The following is a 19,384-nucleotide window of genomic DNA, read 5'->3' as shown; positions in this document are numbered from 1 at the left end:
ATATTAGAATCATTTTAAAAGGGGGATGTAAACAAGAAAATGCAACCTCTCCATTTTGGCAGTCAAGACAATTTTCAGTTTTGGGATATTAGTAAGCAACATCAAATCAATGCACATAAATTGCATCAAGTAAAATATGATTGCTCAGCTGTGGGCCCCAGGCCTCAATTTTGACACCCGTCTTCCATGCCTGTGGGTCAATATCACACTGGAACGTGCCAACCCCATAATCATATTTGCACCTCCCACCTGTTCCCTTCTGTCATTAACCAGGAAGTTGCCTGCTTACGAAGAGATGAACAAACACTTAACAGTGAAGTACATAAATTACAATTAGGACATGCAGAATGACGTTTTTTGGGGTCCATGAAAGATTATTAGCAAATATGTTATGTTACAGTTCAACAAAGTAAAATCAAAGACTGTAGGCGGTGTAGGTGTTTTAGATTTTTTGTTTATTGGCCACCATTTCACATTTTCCACATCAATCTGGATATGATGGAATGCTTTTAAGTATCCCTCCCTGCTGTACAGATCTCAAATCACATCACCTCACTCTACAAATGCATGCGTACAACTTTATCATCATGACTAGGAAAACTAGCCATTCACAGCCCTCAAACATATTACACAGCGAAACGTAGTGTATATGTAGAGCGCAGAGGGATACAGATGATACAGAATGGGTGAGAGGTGGTGCTGTGCAACTGCTTCCTCTCTGTATCAGATTAACAAACACTTGTCTCGGATCAACCTTAAACGTAGCACATCTGTCTGCTTTAGTAACCACAAAGAAATCTCCAAAGAGGCATGAACACAGTGCGACTTTTCAGAACTGGCTCCCAAAAGAAAACAAAACAAAACATCCATGGCCTGAGTGCGTGTCCAAGTGCCAACTCTGCCCCAAAAAGGCCAACTGGCTCCAATTGGGCATGATGGTCAAACAAACAAAAAACTCCTACATTAAAAAAAAACAAACAAAAAGCAACAACTCATCGTTAAAGCAATTAAATAAAACAAATTCTCCAGCCCCAAAAAGTTAGCATTTGTTCCTTTTAGAAAATGGTCAGTAATCCCCAAGCAAAGTGAGGAGTTATTTTTTGAGGAGGGGGTGGGAGTAGAATGATTAAGATAAAAGGAAGTAGTCCGCCACGACTTACACACAGAAGGTAGGTTGTTCAGATATTGATTTTAGCTACATGTGAAGAGGGAGGGAGTTTCTTTTTTTGCTACACCGCAAGGGATTAATTTTAGTGAAAAGTTACAGGTAGGCCATTTGTCCCCTGAGAGGCCAATCCTTAGAAAAGCTCCCACACTAAACCTTAACACCAAACATGAGTTCACAGACTTATGAATGCTAAGGTGCAATTTTTTGGGGGGCAGTGGGTGAAGTGAAATGGATCTTAATGCCAATTTTTTTTTAAAAAACAAAAAGGACATGACTTGGCACGGCGCTTTGCAGAGGCATGTGCACCTTCATGGAGGTGGCGTGCTGTTCCATGTGCCCCCTCCCCCAACCCCCAAATAGAACAAGACCCGTCGGGGAAAGAGAAAGCATGAGGCAATATACTGACTGGCCAACTAGTGGGCCGGCTGGTGTACTGACGGGTGGCTAGACAAGGGAGATCATGGGGCTCAGTGAAGGGACAGGGTGATAAAGAGTGAAAGGTAAGTGAAGGTGACTGGGAGGAGGGGGCGGAGCACGACTCTCTTCTACCAGCTCTTTACAGCTCCGTGTGGATGTTGTCCTCGCCATCTGAGTCCTCGTCCTGACCTTCATCCAAATCGTCATCCTGGAAATCAGATGACATGCATGTTAAACATTTCATTTTACTGGACTCTTGAGAAACAAGTTGTGGGGAAAGCAAGCCATCATTGAAAGTAAATGCCATACTGCTGCTATTGAACATAAGAGTGCTTGGGCTGCCATTTACAATGACTTAAAGGCAGGTGAGACATGTCTGTTATGATCTCACAAATGCCAAAACATTTTGTGACATTGCTTACTTGCCTTATATACTCTGTAAAAGAAACCCGATAACATGTACTTGGACAGTGGACAAGAAAAACTGAACACAAATTAGCGCGTTTAAATACAGATTATTCCACTGTCTGGTCTCTCTAGTTTTATTTCATTCTCAGGACGATGCGAGTTTTCCTAACTGATGTATTTCCCCAGAGGAAATTACATTAACCCTCGTGAAGGAGTCATTGCACAAAGAATGGATCTTCCACATCTGGCAAGGCGTCCCTGAAAGATGCTGCCTTCCAGCAGGGACCAAGAGGGATGCCTTGGAATTTCATGAGCAGAAACCGAAATATGAGACATGAAAATGAGAATTCTACATGAATATGAACTAAGATCTGTTCAAAGAAAGATGTGAAAGCCGTGTAATGAAATGGTCAACATTTTTTCCCCACAAAAAGCCTATTTTAGTTTTGTCATTTAATTTGTCAGCATGTTATTGATACATTTTGTACAACACAAACAAGGCAAAAACAAGCCATAATCAATCATTTCATGGTTAAAAATATATTTTTAATAATCTGACTATTTTAAGATACGTCTGTGCAAGTGATTTAAAATTAAGACAGCTCAAACAGCATTTTAGTCTGAGACTAGTCCTAAGCCTTTCCTGTGAAACTGGGTCCTAATTGCATAGTCATTGGTAGTCTAGGGACAGCTCTGGGGATGGCAAGTATGACGCTAATGTTAGCAACGGGCACTGCACGTGTGCCACTGCATGCTTGGGTGTCCGCGGGTAAAGCAGTTTTCTAACAGCTGTAGAAGATATTTGTGGACATTGGTGGGCTGCACCAAAATTAGACTTCTGAGAAGATGTGCTGAAAGGGGGGAGAAGTAAAGAAAGAAAAAAAATGGAGTGCAAATAAAAACTCACTCTGCTTACAAAAGACTGGTAATTATGTAATCCTGACACATTAACACCTTTGGTCAGATTCATTGAAATGCTTTCAGCACTTCCATTATATTGACTGACATTTCTCAACATGGCCTCTGACCTTTCTGTGTACCTCGCACATCCAAAAAACATGGAAGGTAGGCATTATAAATTGTCGTAGGTGTAAATGGTCATTTGTCTATCTGTGGCCTGTAATTGGCTGTCAGCCAACTGAGTGTACCCCACCTCTCCGCCAAAGTCAGCTGGGATTGGCTCCAGAATTCTGTCATCCGAGTGGGGGATATCTGATTAGCTAAAGCAGACCCATTTGGAAGGCAAAAAGTGGGTCACATCTAATGTCACAACTTTAAACCTGACTTGTGCAGTCATGTTTTTGGGAGGACAAAACCATTAAAAAAAAAAAAAAAAAAAAAAAGATTAAATGCATTCCAATTTGTCTCTATGAGACTTTAATGTTTAAGACTAATTTTCCTCGTGTTTCAGAAAGTTCAACTTAGAACTAGGATTTCAACATGTCAAAATCAAATGGATCTAAGAGGCGCTGTATAATAAGATTAACGTAGAGAAAAACGCCACAATGACCACTGCAATAACTTGTTATAAAATGGTCAAATGTAAGATAAACTAAAAATTAAAAAAAATAAAACTACAGCCATATGATTAAAACTTAGCCTTGACACCATGGCAATATAATTATTTTTTTATTTTTATTTTTTTTAATGAAATATTAGGCGTTTTGCTGGATATTTTTCTAACGCGGAAGTAAAGCCCCACCTCTTCCTGTGTGGTTGCCGCACTACTCTCGTCCTAAGCCAGCTGCTGCACGCACCGCCCATAAAACTCCGGAGAGCTCCTCTAATGCCGAGGTCAGACAACGTGATTTTTTTTTGTTTTACGACAGTTGCCCTGTCACATTACCCAATAAATTCGCTCTGTGTCGTGGATGGGGCGTGTAGTCACACTACAAGTCTGAACGCGACTAGACACCAGCCGATCGTGTGTTGTCTTGCCAAGAGAGACGCGTCGGCCACTGTTTGTCGGGGAGGTGGAACAAAAAAAAAAAAAAAAAAAAAAAAAAAATGCACGGACAGGGAGTGTTTGCGTGAATGGAACACGCATGGGACAAGTGTGATGTGAGCACATTGCTTGCGCTCCCTGCTCCTCAATAGTGTTTAAAATATGATTTAGTAGCCAACACTGTATTTTTATTTATCTAGACCTACATAGCCGATTTTGTTAATTTGCGGGATGACATCTTGTTTCATTATTTTATCAAACACTGAAATATATTGTTTGAGTATTTTTTTATACTGCATAATTTATTCATATTTGACTTGTTTTAGTACGGTGCATTGGATAGTACGTCACTCCCTCGGGGGGGGACTTCCAAGTGAGAGCGCGGGTGAGAAGGTAGCTAGGCCCGGCTTCTCTGAAAATGTGATCGATCCTCATTAAATATGTTCCCATCTATACTCATATGCCCAAAACTCTTAAATTATTAGAACAGTCTCTCTCGCTATATCTATATATATATTTTTTTGGTCCTTTATTCATGTCGCAGTTGCCAGACAATGGGTCTCACGGATGCGTGCGTTCTTCATGCAGTTGCAGCGTTGCACTTTTCTTTTTCTTTTTTTTTTTTTCCCCCTTCAAGTTGCACCTGTCTGAACTCATCCCAAGAGATATCAAGGGGCTAAAAAAATAAAAAGATCTACAAAGTGCTGTTCAGAGTGATTAACATTTCGCTCCCTCTCCCGGTCAATGCTGTGGACCCAAACGGACGACGACGTAGGTATGTCACATTATGCGTCAAGACGAGCAAAAATTCTAAAATGCTCGACTTTCGTCATGATGGCCGTGAACCGTCCCGGACAACAGGCGACCAATCGTTGAACGTGTCACACTACATCAAGACAACCCAAAATCGTTTACGACATGCCCCGTTTGTCCGCGACACGTCGGTCGGGCTAAAAATCGGGCCGTTTTCGTGTAGTCTGACCAAGGCATAAGTGTCCACACAAAATCGGCCAGCCGTGTCTTCTTTAAACGTGGAAATTGGATGTTCAATAAACATTTGAAACAAAAAGGCTCCTTTGCCGCAAGAAAGCGTAGTGAGGAGGGGGAAGAAGAAGAAGAAAATGGGGGGAGGGGTTGGAACAAAAAAAACACAACAAAAAAACACTTCTGTTTTCAGGGTGCACACATTTTAGAGGAGGAAAAAGCTCAAGAAGTCACGGACGGACTTTTTTTTCATACCTGGTTGGATTGTTGACAGACCAGGGATGCATATTATTGATAAAACTCCCCCCACTAAAGTGCATTTCCATACTATGGGCCCTTTAACTTGTTTATGAATGTTTTTATACGTTGCACTTTTAATTAGGTTAAGTAAAAAAAAAAACTGGGAAAAACCCCCAACCCATTTTGGTTTAGGACGTATTGATGCTACAAAGCAGTGAAACACACCTCAGCAAAGTCGTCATCTTCATCGTCATTATCATCTCCAGCTGGGGCACCTCCCTCCTTCCCGCCACTCTCCAGGAACTTTGTGAGGCCTTCCAGTGTTCTTTCCCCATTGTAGTCAATCACCTGTTTAAACAGCAATTGTCATAAATGGAAAAAAAAGACTACGGCAACAAACTGCTCAGATGTGATCAATTGTCATGGTGGGGCTGCATGTGTAAATGACAAAAGCACTGACGAAGACGTAGCATTTCCATTCCCAAAGTTATGAACTGCAGGCAGAAATGAAAACGTCAACTCAAGAGGGAGGCCAGTGCAGGATGTCACACAAGCAGGAATGTACTTAACCAAACAAACACACAGAAGGCTTGAGGTCAACAAGCTCACATTTCTACAAAGTTTGCAACTCTAGATCATAAAGCACAGACAACAGTTGGAACGCAAGCAATCACCAACATCAATCGAGCTTACAGGTGACCAAGAAAAAAGGCAGTAGATTTCAGCGGGTGCGATAAACCGTCGCTACATAGTTTATGAAATGTTTTAACTTGTTATAAGAATACCGTGCGTTCTTCTCCCATAGGGAAGAATTTTAGCGTAGGGAAGCTGTGGACTTTGACGGCCTCGATCTCATTGGCTGTGGAATCCATCTTGGCCACAATGATGTCAGCACTGTCCTTGTACTTCTCTCCCAGCTTTTCCCAGATGGGATTCAGCTGCTTGCAGTGGCCACACCAAGGAGCATCTGCAACAACAACATTTATGACAATGGCCATTTTCTCAATGCCTTTGAACAAGCTAGAACAGAAAAGTCACATTTAAAATGTCATTTTAGACAAATGGCCTCCATGGCTGGTATGTCACGAGCAGCTAATGCCTGTTGTGTTAAGCGACACCCCCATCACCTGATTAAAATACACCCAAAATAGCACACATTTGGATGGGAATCACTGACAAATAATCCAGCAGCTACTTTTAGGCAGATCTTTCAGCATCCGTGTCTGGTAACAATTGGCACAGTGGGAGCAGCCATGAGACAGTAAGGGTGAAAGCATGACCATCTACTCTTGGATATGAAGGCTTGAGAAAGGGTCATCCCTTTGGTCAAGTTGTACAAAAGCAAGAGCTGTTTAAAGCTATATGCCAATGATGTTTTTGTCAACAAATGCAAAATCTTACAGAATTCGACAAAGACGTTTTTCTTGGGATCAAAGGCGACTTCCTCAAAGTTCTTGCCAACAAGAACCTTGACGGGGGTTTTGTCCCAGTCTTCAGGGATGTCTTGGCTCATCAGGTGAGGCTGGGGGGAGGAGACAATACAGAACAGTCAAAACACCATGTACATTTAGTTTTCTGTGGAAGATGCTTAAGCTTAGCCCCTCATCCTAATGAGTTAGCAGTCCCCCCCCCATATGATCATTTATAGGGTACCCTTAAAATTCCCTTTTACAGTTAAATCATTGTACAATTTCTTTGTTACCGTCATCTTCCCACTATTCAAAGTGAAATGAATATCAGAATCATCTTTATTGGCCAGGTATGCAAAAACATGAATAATTTGTCTCTGCTAGTCTGAGCTACACTAATATTAGTATCAAAGCAGTATTGTCAGCTTACCTTCAATTTCCCTTGTGTAAATTGTGTGCAGAATTCAACAATGCCCTCTGCGGTGATGTCGTTCTTCTCTGGCTTGTACTTGGTCATCTCCTCCTCCAAGGTGATGAGGCGGATGGCGGGGCACTCCTCTTTCTTCAGGCCAAAGAACTCCAGGATGCGCTGGTTGTCATCCAGACTGCTGTCGATGAAAATGAATAGGATCTGGACAGGGGGAGACGGACATACTAACAACTTGGCTGGATGAGGGTCTTCAAGATCTCAGGATAGTGGGCTTACCTGCCCTTTAAATGACTCTGCAGCTTTCTTGAATTGGTCCATTTTGTCCTGGAAGTCTGAGGCTGATTTTGGCAGAAACATGAGAATGTGGGACTTGATATCACCCCCAAAGATTTTAGGGGCAGTCTGTGGATTATAAAACATGAATCAGATCAATTGTTGCACTGCTGGTTATTACTAATGGGGGAAGGGAGAAAAAAAAAATTCAGGGCCCCACCAATTACCTGCTCTGTGAACTCAATAACGAGAGGCAGCTGGTTGGCTTTGATAAAAGACAAGATGGTTTCTTTGGTAAGGTCTCCATCAAAGGTGTTTCGTCCCTCATCGAACTTAAAAACAGACAAGACAGAAACAGTCAGTGACAGATCACCCAAAGACTTTGTGTTCCCATCTTGTGGTGCAGGTCAACAACAGATTTACCGGACATCACTTCAAAATAACATCTTCCGGGCTATGAGAGGGCCACAACAGTAAACACAATTTTAAGTTTTAAGAATAGCTTAAGTGCAAATTGGTCAAGCAGCTTTTACGGGCACACAAGACCGTACGGCCGATGCCATGCTGGCAGTGAAATTTAAGACCCCTGTTGTGACAATTGGAAGTTCCCAACTGCTTATTAACAGGTGCTGCTTTGGGAAAGCTTGCCTAACTGCAGGCAAAGTACCCACGTGACAGTTGTTTTTCATTAGACTTGGGCCCTCACGCGACCACTTGGCCATCAAACAGGAAGGATTGACTTGCACTAACAGCTCAGATCTCAGCATCTTGAGCGGCTGATGCAGAGCTCCCCTTACCAATAATTAACCAGAGCTATTTGATCTCACCTCTGAGCCATATATATGCAATTGTCTAGCAGTAATGCATTTGGCTTTATACATTATCCTACCACAGAAATAAACGTTTTGGATAAATGCAGCCCACAATGGGGGTGCTCTTCTCACAACTGAGTGCACATCTCATTTTAATTTATCATTCAGGTCAAACATGTTGTCAAGTCATTTACCTCCTTCATACAATCATGTAAATGTGGAATGTAGAAGAGCAGTTAGTTGAAGGCCTTGTTCAACAGGTTCTACCCAGTCCAGCACTGTTGTCAAAAATAAAATGCCTAACCTGATCTACCAGTTGGAAATTTTTAATTAGGCACAACCACAAGTAATTCTTAAAATAACTCAAATGAGGTGCCATGACTATTAAAAAAAAAAAAAAAAAAAAGTGTGAAAGCTCAAGTAAATAAAAGTGGACTGAATGAATGGCATTTGGTCAGCATGAAAAGCAACTGAAAGTGTGACAGTTAGCATGATCTCCTGTCCAGTCATGAAAGGCGGCTCAGAGTTGTAGTTTTGGACCTTGACCTTGTTCAAGAGACATCAACAACTGAGATAGGAGTAGGACTAATAATGTCTGATAGGAGACCTGTTTGAGCTCTAATGTTGGACCCTGTAGGAATATAATCCTTTAGTTGATTAAGACTCGTACTCAATTTATGCTTAAAAAAATAACACTATAATTATTAAGCTTCAATTCATCTGCTCATGTACAACTAGGGGTGTGAATTGCCTAGTACCTGACGATTCGATTCGTATCACGATTCACAGGTCACGATTCGATTCGATACCGATTAATCCCGATACGAATGGTCACGATTCGATACCGATTAATCCCGATACGAATTTATAAGTCGATTGTTGCGATTTTTTTCCATTCAAATTTAGAAAATACTATCAGTAAATTTGTACATGTACACTAAGATTTGTATGAATATATTTATCTAAAACTTGAGGCTTATAACCGTGAGCCACTGTACACAAACAGTTTGCAATCTGTTTCACATTTGAACAGCATTAAAATAAAAATATTAAGGCTTAATGTGCCGTTCATATAATATTCTTCCATGCTCAAGGTGTGAATCCTTGGGGGGGGGAAAAAAAAAAAAAAAAAAAAAAAAAAAAAAAAAAAAAAAAAAAAAAAAAAAAAATCGATTCTGCCGATTATTGAATCGATTCGAGAATCGCGCGATGTAGTATCGCGATATATCGCCGAATCGATTTTTTTTTTAACACCCCTATGTACAACGCGCCTCAGGGAAAGAATAAACCTAAATCGGCTTTGCATACTTATGTCATTTCAAGAGCAGGTCCTGCAAAGCAGTAATGTGAAAAGACATGTGGGAGACCCTCTGATGGGCTAAAATTAGCAGCCAAGAGCGTAGATACCCTCTATGGGGTCAACAGCATCACATTACAAACCTGTAAATCAGTCTGTAACAGATGACAAACGTAATGAAAAAAGGGCTCAAAGGAGGCCATAAATGACACTTTTAATACACATCACATTTACACCCATTAACTATTTAAACTAATTAAGTTCAATTTAGGATTCTTGCTTCAGTGAAAAACTTTTTTCTTTGAAAATGTAAAACAATTGCACAATAAGTGCTCATAAATGGTGTCATGTAAGTGATCCAGTGACTATTTGATTTGTTCATCTCATATTTACTTTGTACACAATGTCACTGTGCGTTTCCTGTGCTTCATGTTCACTGGACACCATTTTCCAACTGCTATTCTGAGCACTTCAACCAACCCTGGTTCTAACAGTCATGAAACAGCGCTCAGTTCAGAAAATCATGCAAGTTCAGAGAGTAAAAGCAATCAATACAATTTTCTTGCCTTACACACACGGTGTATGATGGTAACAATTATGCATGCTGCAGTGAGGACAAAGAAATTACACTCACCTTCTTGAAAAGAACAACACCGTCTTTGGAGACCTCAAACTTCGTGAAAACGGCATCGTCTGAGGTAATGCCAAAAGGAATGTCTTCTACTGCTTCAGCTGCTTTTTCAAAGGCCTTGGCCCCATCAGACTCTACATTCTACAAACAACGATTGCCAAACAATTTTATAATAAAGATATTCAAATAATTTGTACTTGAGCTGAATGGCCTATCTAAATAAGGTATCCTCAAAATATTCTTACCTTAAAGAATCCAATGACCACCACATCATTGTCAGCTATCAGAGACTGTGCAGCAGTGACATCAGCCAAGGTGGCAACAGCGGGGCCTGTGCGCTTCTTTAACCAATTGATAAAGTCATCTGCTTGCCTTCCAGCTGAAACAAAAAACAAAACCCTTGTTAACAAAATTACCATTTGCCAGTCTTGCATAAAGTGCCTTAAAAGAGATGCTTGAGTAAAAGTGTAAAGTATCTTAATAGTAAAGAACTTTGGCAAACATTAAACTTATGTCAACGACCTCTTCAGCTATTATGTAGTTTTTTGTTTATTTTTATTTGGGGGGTTAGGTAAAATGTACTAGAGTAAAATTACCACATTTGGGAAACCGGAGTAAAAGTTGCTGAAATGTAACTATCAAGGTAAAAAGTACATGCAGATGCAAATTCCACTTGAGTAAAGTAAAAATATTTGGCCTCTATAATATCACAAGACCGCATTTCACAATGGTATATATAGGCTAACTGAATATTTTTAATAGACAAAGTAAAAATGACTGCTACATTGTCACAATTAATTCCTTCTCAAATGACAATACAATACAGAGCCCTAGTTCTGCATTGATTCTATATTTTCCAAAAGCACTCCCTCTTCTTTGTAACAGTAACAGACTGACCCAGAAAGAAATTTGTGCTACGAGGACTGGGCGGGTGGTGATACTTTAACATGTTGCTAGAAACTGGACTGAAGCCATGACAGTTTCCTCAAATAAAACTACCGGTAACTCCTACTGTGCCAAATGAAACACAGCCCACGCCATGGAGTGGATGTGACTGACTGCTAGGGTTGGGTATTGCCGCCAACCGCACGATACGTATCACGATACAGGGGCCGCAATACGATATGTATCGCGATACATATGTGTTCCAATACTTGATCTTCATGGGGATACGTATCTCAATATGTTACATTAATTTTCTTGCATTTTATAGTAACAGTCATATGTATGTACGGCAAACGTGAACTGCCTCTTTAAAGTTAACAAGCAATATCGATTCTGCCGCCTGTGTATCGATACGTGTATTGTAATGAGGCCCGCAACGATATATTGCCGTATCGAGTTTTTGAGCACACCCCTACTGACTCCACATATCAGCAAAGACTTCCACTAAAAGTCACTCTACTTGCATCTTAAGCCAAGCAGACTCAAATGACTTCTTGCCATTGCCTCGGTTAGTTTAAGCATAGTGATCTGCACAGAGCAACGCCTGGCCTCCCTCCTAAAAATGTGTGCAGTGACAGCTTACAGTTCAGAGTTAGCGCGCACATGGGTGTAGCCTTATTCCTGCCGACTCAAATGATACATGGGCCAAAAAGAATGACACCTTCCAATTATTTGAGCATGTGTAATTCCAAGAGCAAAGAAAAATACAGATCCCAGTTCTTCAACACCCTGGTACTCAAGAGCCACAGTCCTATGCGTTTTTAATGTCTCCCTCATCCAACACAGGTGATTGCAAATGATCAGCTGAGCTCATCAGCAAGCTCTGGAGAAGCCCAATAATGATCCTTACCTGTGTTAGAGGGAGACATCTATACAACAGGACTGCGGCTTCCTAGGACCAGTGTTGTCTGCACTTGCCCTACATTCATTTAGCAGTAGTGACACGCCACTCCTTCAAGGCTGGATAAGAGTGCAACGGTACACTGGATGGATAATAAAGATGAGAAAAGCATCAGGAAATTCATGAGTTTCCTGAACCAGCGGTCCATTTACAGCCATCAGTATACCGCCAGCCACCTTGCTCAGTTCTCATGGTGACAAACGGCAAAAGTTTTCGTCATGCACCCGCCTCCACAGCATGTCGGCAGGTACATCAAATCAAAGAAAAATAAATTGTCCTGACTTTTTTTTTTCCTGTCACCGCTGCTGATAAAAATCCTAGAGGAATGAATGAATGTTATGAGCACATAAGTTGACTAATCCAGGAGGAGTTTACCGGAATACTCTTTGGGGGACTCCTTGTCTCCCCCCTTGAAGAACTTGATGGTGGGGTATCCACGGACACCAAACTCTTGGGCCAGTTCAGTCTCTTCAGTTGCGTCAACCTTAGCCAGACGGATGGCTGAACCCTCCGCCTTCAGCATGCCAGCGGCCTTGGCATACTCTGGAGCCAAGGCTTTGCAGTGACCACACCATGGGGCGTCTGAAGGATGCAACAACACAACAAATTAAGGTATGCAAAAAAAAAAAAAAAAAAAAAAAAAAAAAAAAAAAAATGTGTAAAAACTACAGCCTGATAATAGAAGCAAAGTTTTCAAACAAATACCGGTATACATGCGCACCCACACAAAGTCGCTATTCCATCACATTATGTACAGTCAATTGCACTCCGTTTGGTTAAATTTTGTTGATATTTTTTTTTAAATTTTATCCCAGGAACAACTTATTTTATCATCACTTTGACTTAGCGGGCCAGCACTCAATGAAATAAACATCTCTTCCATTATTTAATTTAATTTAATAAAAACAAAAAAACAAAAAAAACAAAAACAAAAAACAAAACTGTTTGCTCTTTGTGTTAAATAAATGTAAAACTTTGGCACCACCTTGTGGCTAGATACCATTTTAGTACTTGAGTTAGACAAAAGTAGTCATTTGGGCAAATACCACAAAGCCAGTCTGCAAGGTGTGTTAGATAGCCAAACGAGTCAGTGGATCATTATCCAACATGTTATTTGCTGACTCTACAGTGAATTTCAAGAGCAACATGACAAAGATATGTGCACCTGTTCATTTAATCATAAAATATTGAACTACAAAAACGCTATCAAATGTTCCATATAGTGGTGCAGCAGATCACAAAAGGATCAGCAAAAAAAAAAAAAAAAAAAAAAAAGTACTTTATATTCATTTATCCTGTAAAGCACTTTTTCCATTGAAAAAACAAAAAAAAACAAAAAAAAGGCTAATAGTCATTTAGGAATAACTTTCAAGTGTAATATGAGGCAGAACACTTATTTTTACATGGTTCATGTGTAAAATAAAGGTATTAAACTTAAACTAAACTGTTCCTAAAATCTAGATGGCCAAGTTAGACATTTTGAGTTGAATGTTTTTTTGTGTGTGTTTTAGAATATAAATGAAGACAAAGTTCTAATTAACTCTTTTTGTTTATATAATGAAAATACCTGTGTGCCATCTAAGGCACATTCCCTTAATTTAAACAGAGTGAATTATGAAGTAGCCTTTGCCCAGAATATTGAAAAAGTATTAAAGTAAGCCAGGTACCAGCTGTCCAACTCACTTACCAGCCAGACACTCATTGGTCATGCTAACAGATAGCCACTAGCCACTTGCATCTGAGACTTCTGCCATATACAATGACTGCATAATTAGCGGGTTCTTACTCTTAGCGTCCTAAATTAGCAATTGAACATTAGTTTGGGACAGTTCTGAGTTGATCGCAACTACGATAAAGCAACGTCTCAAAAGGGAAGAAGTCAAGCTGCCTTCATACCACAACGTGGGCCGAACTTCAAACTAACAGTGTACTAAGGCTATACAGTATGCTTTGCCATCAATGTGTTACTGTATTTGGTAAACTGTATTTGAAATTAGGCTTCGCGATGTGTTATGTTGAGTATGTTTCAGCTTCCTTGACATATCAATGTATCGACAGCATGTCCACTTTGTTTTTGTTTAACCCCTCCCCCACCACCAACCAATCCACGGCTCAGGCGTGACCCGAACTGTGGGGCCTGATCCGAACCGACCACATATCAATGCTGAGCAGTTGCACCACTAGTGCCATAGTGATTACAAATAGGGATGGGCAAGAAATGATTTCAGGTATCGTATCGTATCGTATCGGCCAATACCAGGCTATATTTCAGGCTAGAAACTGTTATTGACTGCTGCTCTTGTGGCTGTTTTTCTGTCAAACAAAAGGCATGTAAGGGCAGCTCATTGACGTAATACTATTATAGCACTACCATCTAGCTCCCAATACGCGCATGATTAGCGCTTCAAGCGCTGTAAATATTTATAATGGGCGGGGGTCGCTTGTACCAGACATTCGGGATTGGGCTGTGTTGTAATTCTCAACGAGCTTCGTATAAACTTTTTATTCACGTTTTCCACCCTCTCATTTGTAGCTTAGCAGTAGAGTGCTCTGAAATTATATCAGTATATCATTGTAAAGTGTACTAAATTCTTGATTATTTTGATGAAAGCACGCAAGGCATGTTAAAAACCTGTAACTATCCTGAACTGGGGGGTGGGGTAACCATACAATAGCTGCTTACATATAGTGATTTTGCAACAGCTACAGCTATAACAAATTATCTTAAAGCACATGACAAAACATTTTCCTCCTTTCCTGCATACACTTCACTTGGTTTAAGTGGTTATAGATGAGAAGCAATTCAACCAATACAATGTTAATTTGTTCGCACAATTGTGACTTTCACAGATTCTGAAAAACAAAATCTCAAACGCCTGAGAAATGCCAGCATTGCATCACCTTAAATTCTATTTGCTATGCAATCTGTGTAAACACGCTCGTTTACTTTCGTGAAGTACACGTCAACTTAGCTCCACTGAGACCCCGCCCATCTGAGAAACAAACAAAGCCTTCATCCTTCCCATCCTCAAGTCCCTGGCTTGCCTGACCCAAGACCAACCATGTAACTGGTGCAAAAGGAGAGTCACGTAGTTTGGTATCGGGTCAAATATTTGACTCAGGGACAGCGGCACACGCATGACGTGACTCATTCGATATAGGCCAATTTACAGTCATTGCCATACTACACAATAACGAAAACTGCAACCTCACGAATTAACATACCAAGCAGATCAAATGCATTAAAAAAAAAATGTCTTCAATGTATTCAGCAAAGTGTGAAGTGTTTAGAAAAAAAAAGTGGTTTGATGACTCTCAGCTTGTACAATATTAACCCCCTGGTCCTGACACTTTCAAAAAAAAAAAAAAAAAAATACCGTTTCTGTGAACACGATAAGTGCACGCGTGGGCGGTCGGTAATGATTAATGGGAATAAGTGAGCCAGATTCAAAAGGTGCCAATTAGCCACTTGCGGGACAACCTGTCGAACGTGACAAAGTTTACCGCTAACCACGACTGGCTAGTTTGCTAGCACGCTAATTGAAAAAACGACCAGTCTGATGAGAAAGCCTAACATTATTAGCTTGTGAGACTTTTGATAGCGTCTGTCATACTTACAAAATTCTACCAGAATGTCGGGGTGAGCTTGAAGAGCTTCCTCGAAGTTACTTTTCCTCAGGACCAGAACGTCGTCTTCCTCGGCGATCTCAGCCCGACTGGCTACAGCTAACGTGCACACGAGCAAAAACTTGAGCATATTTGCATTCGAGAGTACTCTTCTGCAGAAAATAAAGAGGGCGGGAGAAGCGGCGGGCTAACGTTTAACTGAAATGTTGAGTCTTTCAATTTGCTCGTTATTTACTTGCTGCGGGTTGGGATTAGTAGCTTGGAAATTTGTGTCTACCGCTACTAACGTGGCAGTGCGAACAGAAACCAGAGGAGTGAGCTACAGTGCGCATGCGTATTTATAAGGCCCTAAGCAGTTCGTGTTGAATTGTGACTGGACCGCAGCTGTCTGCACCTGGAAGTGAAAGCCACGTTCACTGACGCTACTGGGTACGTCTCAGTTCATTACACAACCTTCTCACTCGTTGACTCCTTGTTCGTCTGGTTATATGTGTACCGCCTGCACGTAGAGCTCCCACGGAGGAATTAAATCAAGGAGATTAAGAGACATGAGATGTACACGGCAGCAAAGGCACAATGCGAACCGTCATTGACGTCAAAACACAAATTTCGCGTGCATCTTAAATTAAATGTACCTTATATTGTTCCTGATCTGCACAATAAACAAAGCGAAACTAGTTTCCATTTATATGCTAACGAACCCAAATTGCACATTCATAGATATACAATTCATTATTGATCTACTTCCTGAGTAAACGGAAGCTAACCACACAAAAAAAAGAAGTATCATTAAGACAAGAAGCAGGAAAAAAAAAAAAGACTCTGGGGCTCAAGCAAGCAAGACGTCCAATGGAGCCACTTCTAAATAAGTCAATAAATACAAAAACAAATAAATAAAAGTTAAATGTTTCATGTTGCAGTTTGATTATTAAAGTAACCTTTATACTCAATCATCATCATACATCAACATTCAAGGAGCTATATCTATTTGTATTCCAAACATAAATCCAGTTTGGATACACCAAGTTGACAACAGAATTGAGATTAGTAACATCAGTCGTAGCTGGTGAACAGCCGGTCCATACCCCACCCCAGAAAACAAAATGCTCTGTAAGATCACCCAGCATGTTTGTTGCCTTCTCCAAGTCCTCAAAACACATGTAGGTTTGTGAGTCTTACTCCCATGTACCTCCGAGGACGCTGCCATGGATGTAGAGCTGGTCCGCTGTTCCATGAAAACCACAACCGTGCCTCCTGAATCTGAGATTTGACTTCCCAATGGACCCTCCTTCCAGCATCCCTAAGGAGGTTTAGGAGTGAGATCCTCTTGTAGTTGGACCATTTATGTTTTTGTGTTTTATGTATGGATTTGTAATTTCATGAAGGGACCGAAAATGTCCTTCAGTTATGGAATGGTCACTTATTTTGTTTTAAAGGTACTGTTGCGAAGTAAATCTGTATCGCAATTAGGTTTAACTAATCCCTTAAGTGGAGTTTTTTTTTTCATGACTAAATAAAATCCAAACGCATGTTTACATATACTGTATTTCTAAAATACATTTGCAAATGAAAATGACGTTATATATGGAGTTTATATAATGTTTTTAACCACATGTTTCATAATTTCAGCTGGCCCCATCAAATTCTAGTTTATAATTTGCTAAATACTCAGAATAGCGATGTTCTGAATAAATGCACAAGTAACCTGAGAAGGAGCTCATCTGGTCCAGTTAGTGCCAACTGCCAACATCCTGGACAGCTGTAAAGTTGTTTAAACTGGTGTCACATGAAGAAACTGTCAGGGAAAACAGCATCTGTGCTGACAAAACTTATTAGTGGAATAATAACATCGTGCTCGCCGTATCTGCTCTACAAACACATGCAGCAGCAGATCAAGAAGCAAGGGTGATTTTACAAGGCTAAAATAAGCAGGAACTGGTCCAACAGGATTCTCTTTACAATAGAAACGTTCTTGCTAAATGCAAGAGTTCTTCTTGAACATCATGACACTGACACATGTAGCATTCAATAATGACAGTCACTGTAAAGAGGACTGTACAGGTACGTGCAGCTTACAGAGTATTTCAGTGCATTCCTCCTTTTTGCAGGGTGTTTATTCACGACTCAATAAACATTTATTGCTGCAACATAAATATTTTAAGATATGGCAAAAGAGTTTAATTTTTATATAGCTGTAGCCAACGAGATTCCATACAGCAAATTGGTCAGTGTTAAATTTCCAGTGTTCGATCAAATATGCAGTAGCCTAAGCAGTAGTATTTTAACACAAATAAAATGACTCTGTCAGAGTAAATTTCCTCAAGTGTTGGAGCAGAAGCTAAGGGTAACAAGAATAGCACTACCTTGAGTGTTAAATTGACCACACCCTCATTTCCGGTGAAAGAGAAACTTTCCAATTTTCTAGCGCGCTATCGACATTTCAATAGCAATACATCCAGTTGTTGTCGGGGCAGCACAGCTCAGTCTGACTATGTCAAAGTATCCTTGAGCAAGGTACGGAACCCCCAGTTGCTCCTGATGCCGTATCATCAAAATTCAAAGGAGTTTTAGTCAACACTGGTTAAAGTAACACTTTGGAAAGTGTCAGATTTACACTTATTGGTGTGGACACATGCAAACATTTTTCTTGTGTTAGATTTAACACTCTCAGTGTTAATCTAACACTGGCGATTTTGCTGTGTACATCCTCCAAACGACAGGCAGATGCCCCTTCCTATCATTTGACGCGCCTTGATAAACGATTGTCGACGTGGGTGCTTTGGATGCTCAGGTGGATGGTGACTCCAGATCTTTGTATATCCAGATTTGCATCATATCAAACAAGCATGCCTGTCCCCCATGACCAAAAGCTTCCCCACAGCGTGACGCTGCCACATTCACGTTTCGCAGTGTGACTGTTGTCAAGCGTATGTTTTCCGCCACATGTAGGTCAATAACTGCTCAATGATCATACTCCATATGATATACAGTATAATTAGTTAGGCGGTAGCTAGTAAGATCAACACATCAAAACTATAAACTATGTACAAAGGTGTACCGCTCAGGTCAAATTCGAAAGAAATACCAGCTTGACTGAAAACATGTTTCACATTGACTATCTTTGCTTATGAAGTTCACCATGTCTCAGGTCAACCATATCAGAAAGAAAGAAAGAAAGAAAGAAAGAAAGAAAGAAAGAAAGAAAGAAAGAAAGAAAGAAAGAAAAGAACAAGAAAAAATGTATTAATACAATGTGGAACTATTGGGTGCTTTCGAAATGTAGAGCAGTTCAAGAGGTATAAATACACCTTCCATGCAATACAATGGCTATCAAACCTATATTTAATGTATTGAAACTATTCAAAACATCATCCTCTGCTTTGTAAGTTACACATTTCCTGTTTAATGTCAGAAAATATGAGTACAGGCCAATGTTTTAAGACTGATGTTTTTATCAAGCAACAAACTTGTAAAATATCTTCTCCTCCATACAGAGTGACACGATTCTGTTGTGCCAGATCAACTTTTTATTGACGACACCGAACCATGAGATACACAAAGTATCTTAGAGTGTATTAATCGCTTTAGTTCTTTGGTTTGAAATGCTTTTGAATGTCCTTTTAATCATGTAAAGCACATTGTGTATCAACTGTGCTATATAAATTAAGCGGCCTTGCCTTGCCTTGCCTATAAATTGACAGCATGCTTAGGTCAGGAAGTAGAATTATTTGAGGGAAAAATACATGGGGAAAAAAATTGATGTTTTGACCACCTCAGTGACGTCACATCATTAAAGCTTAATGGCATTTTAACAAGCATGTTGGCAGAGTTGGAGCGAGGCAGACCATGTTGGTGCAGTTGCCATGCCAACGCTAGCAGTACTGACCTGTGTTAGCC

The 19,384-nt window shown here is 40.3% G+C and overlaps 1 protein-coding gene across 1 annotated transcript; it reads right to left on the bottom strand.

Annotated features, from left to right (window-relative positions):
• Positions 1 to 434: 434 nt before the first annotated feature.
• On the bottom strand, positions 435 to 15,847 carry p4hb (prolyl 4-hydroxylase, beta polypeptide). Its single transcript, XM_077524164.1, has 11 exons — positions 15,479 to 15,847; positions 12,236 to 12,442; positions 10,260 to 10,393; positions 10,018 to 10,155; positions 7,502 to 7,606; positions 7,278 to 7,403; positions 7,002 to 7,202; positions 6,564 to 6,684; positions 5,948 to 6,129; positions 5,388 to 5,510; positions 435 to 1,793 (listed from the first exon to the last, which is right to left on the bottom strand). The coding sequence occupies exons 1-11, from the start codon at positions 15,615 to 15,617 to the stop codon at positions 1,725 to 1,727; spliced, it is 1,545 nt and encodes a 514-aa protein (XP_077380290.1). The 5' UTR covers positions 15,618 to 15,847; the 3' UTR covers positions 435 to 1,724.
• Between the last annotated feature and the right edge of the window lie 3,537 nt (positions 15,848 to 19,384).

This window comes from Festucalex cinctus, chromosome 6 (genome assembly GCF_051991245.1).
Source record: "Festucalex cinctus isolate MCC-2025b chromosome 6, RoL_Fcin_1.0, whole genome shotgun sequence".
Classification (NCBI taxonomy): domain Eukaryota; kingdom Metazoa; phylum Chordata; class Actinopteri; order Syngnathiformes; family Syngnathidae; genus Festucalex; species Festucalex cinctus.
Note: the sequence above shows the minus strand (reverse complement) of the source record. Positions and strands in the feature narration are given on the sequence as shown.

Coding starts and splice junctions, on each gene's coding strand:
- p4hb (XM_077524164.1), bottom strand. CDS start 15,617: ATGCTCAAGTTTTTGCTCGTGTGCACGTTAGCTGTAGCCAGTCGGGCT. Junction 7,404..7,501: donor TTATTGAGTTCACAGAGCAG/GTAATTGGTGGG, acceptor TATAATCCACAG/ACTGCCCCTAAAATCTTTGG. Junction 7,203..7,277: donor CAGAGTCATTTAAAGGGCAG/GTAAGCCCACTA, acceptor CCCCCTGTCCAG/ATCCTATTCATTTTCATCGA.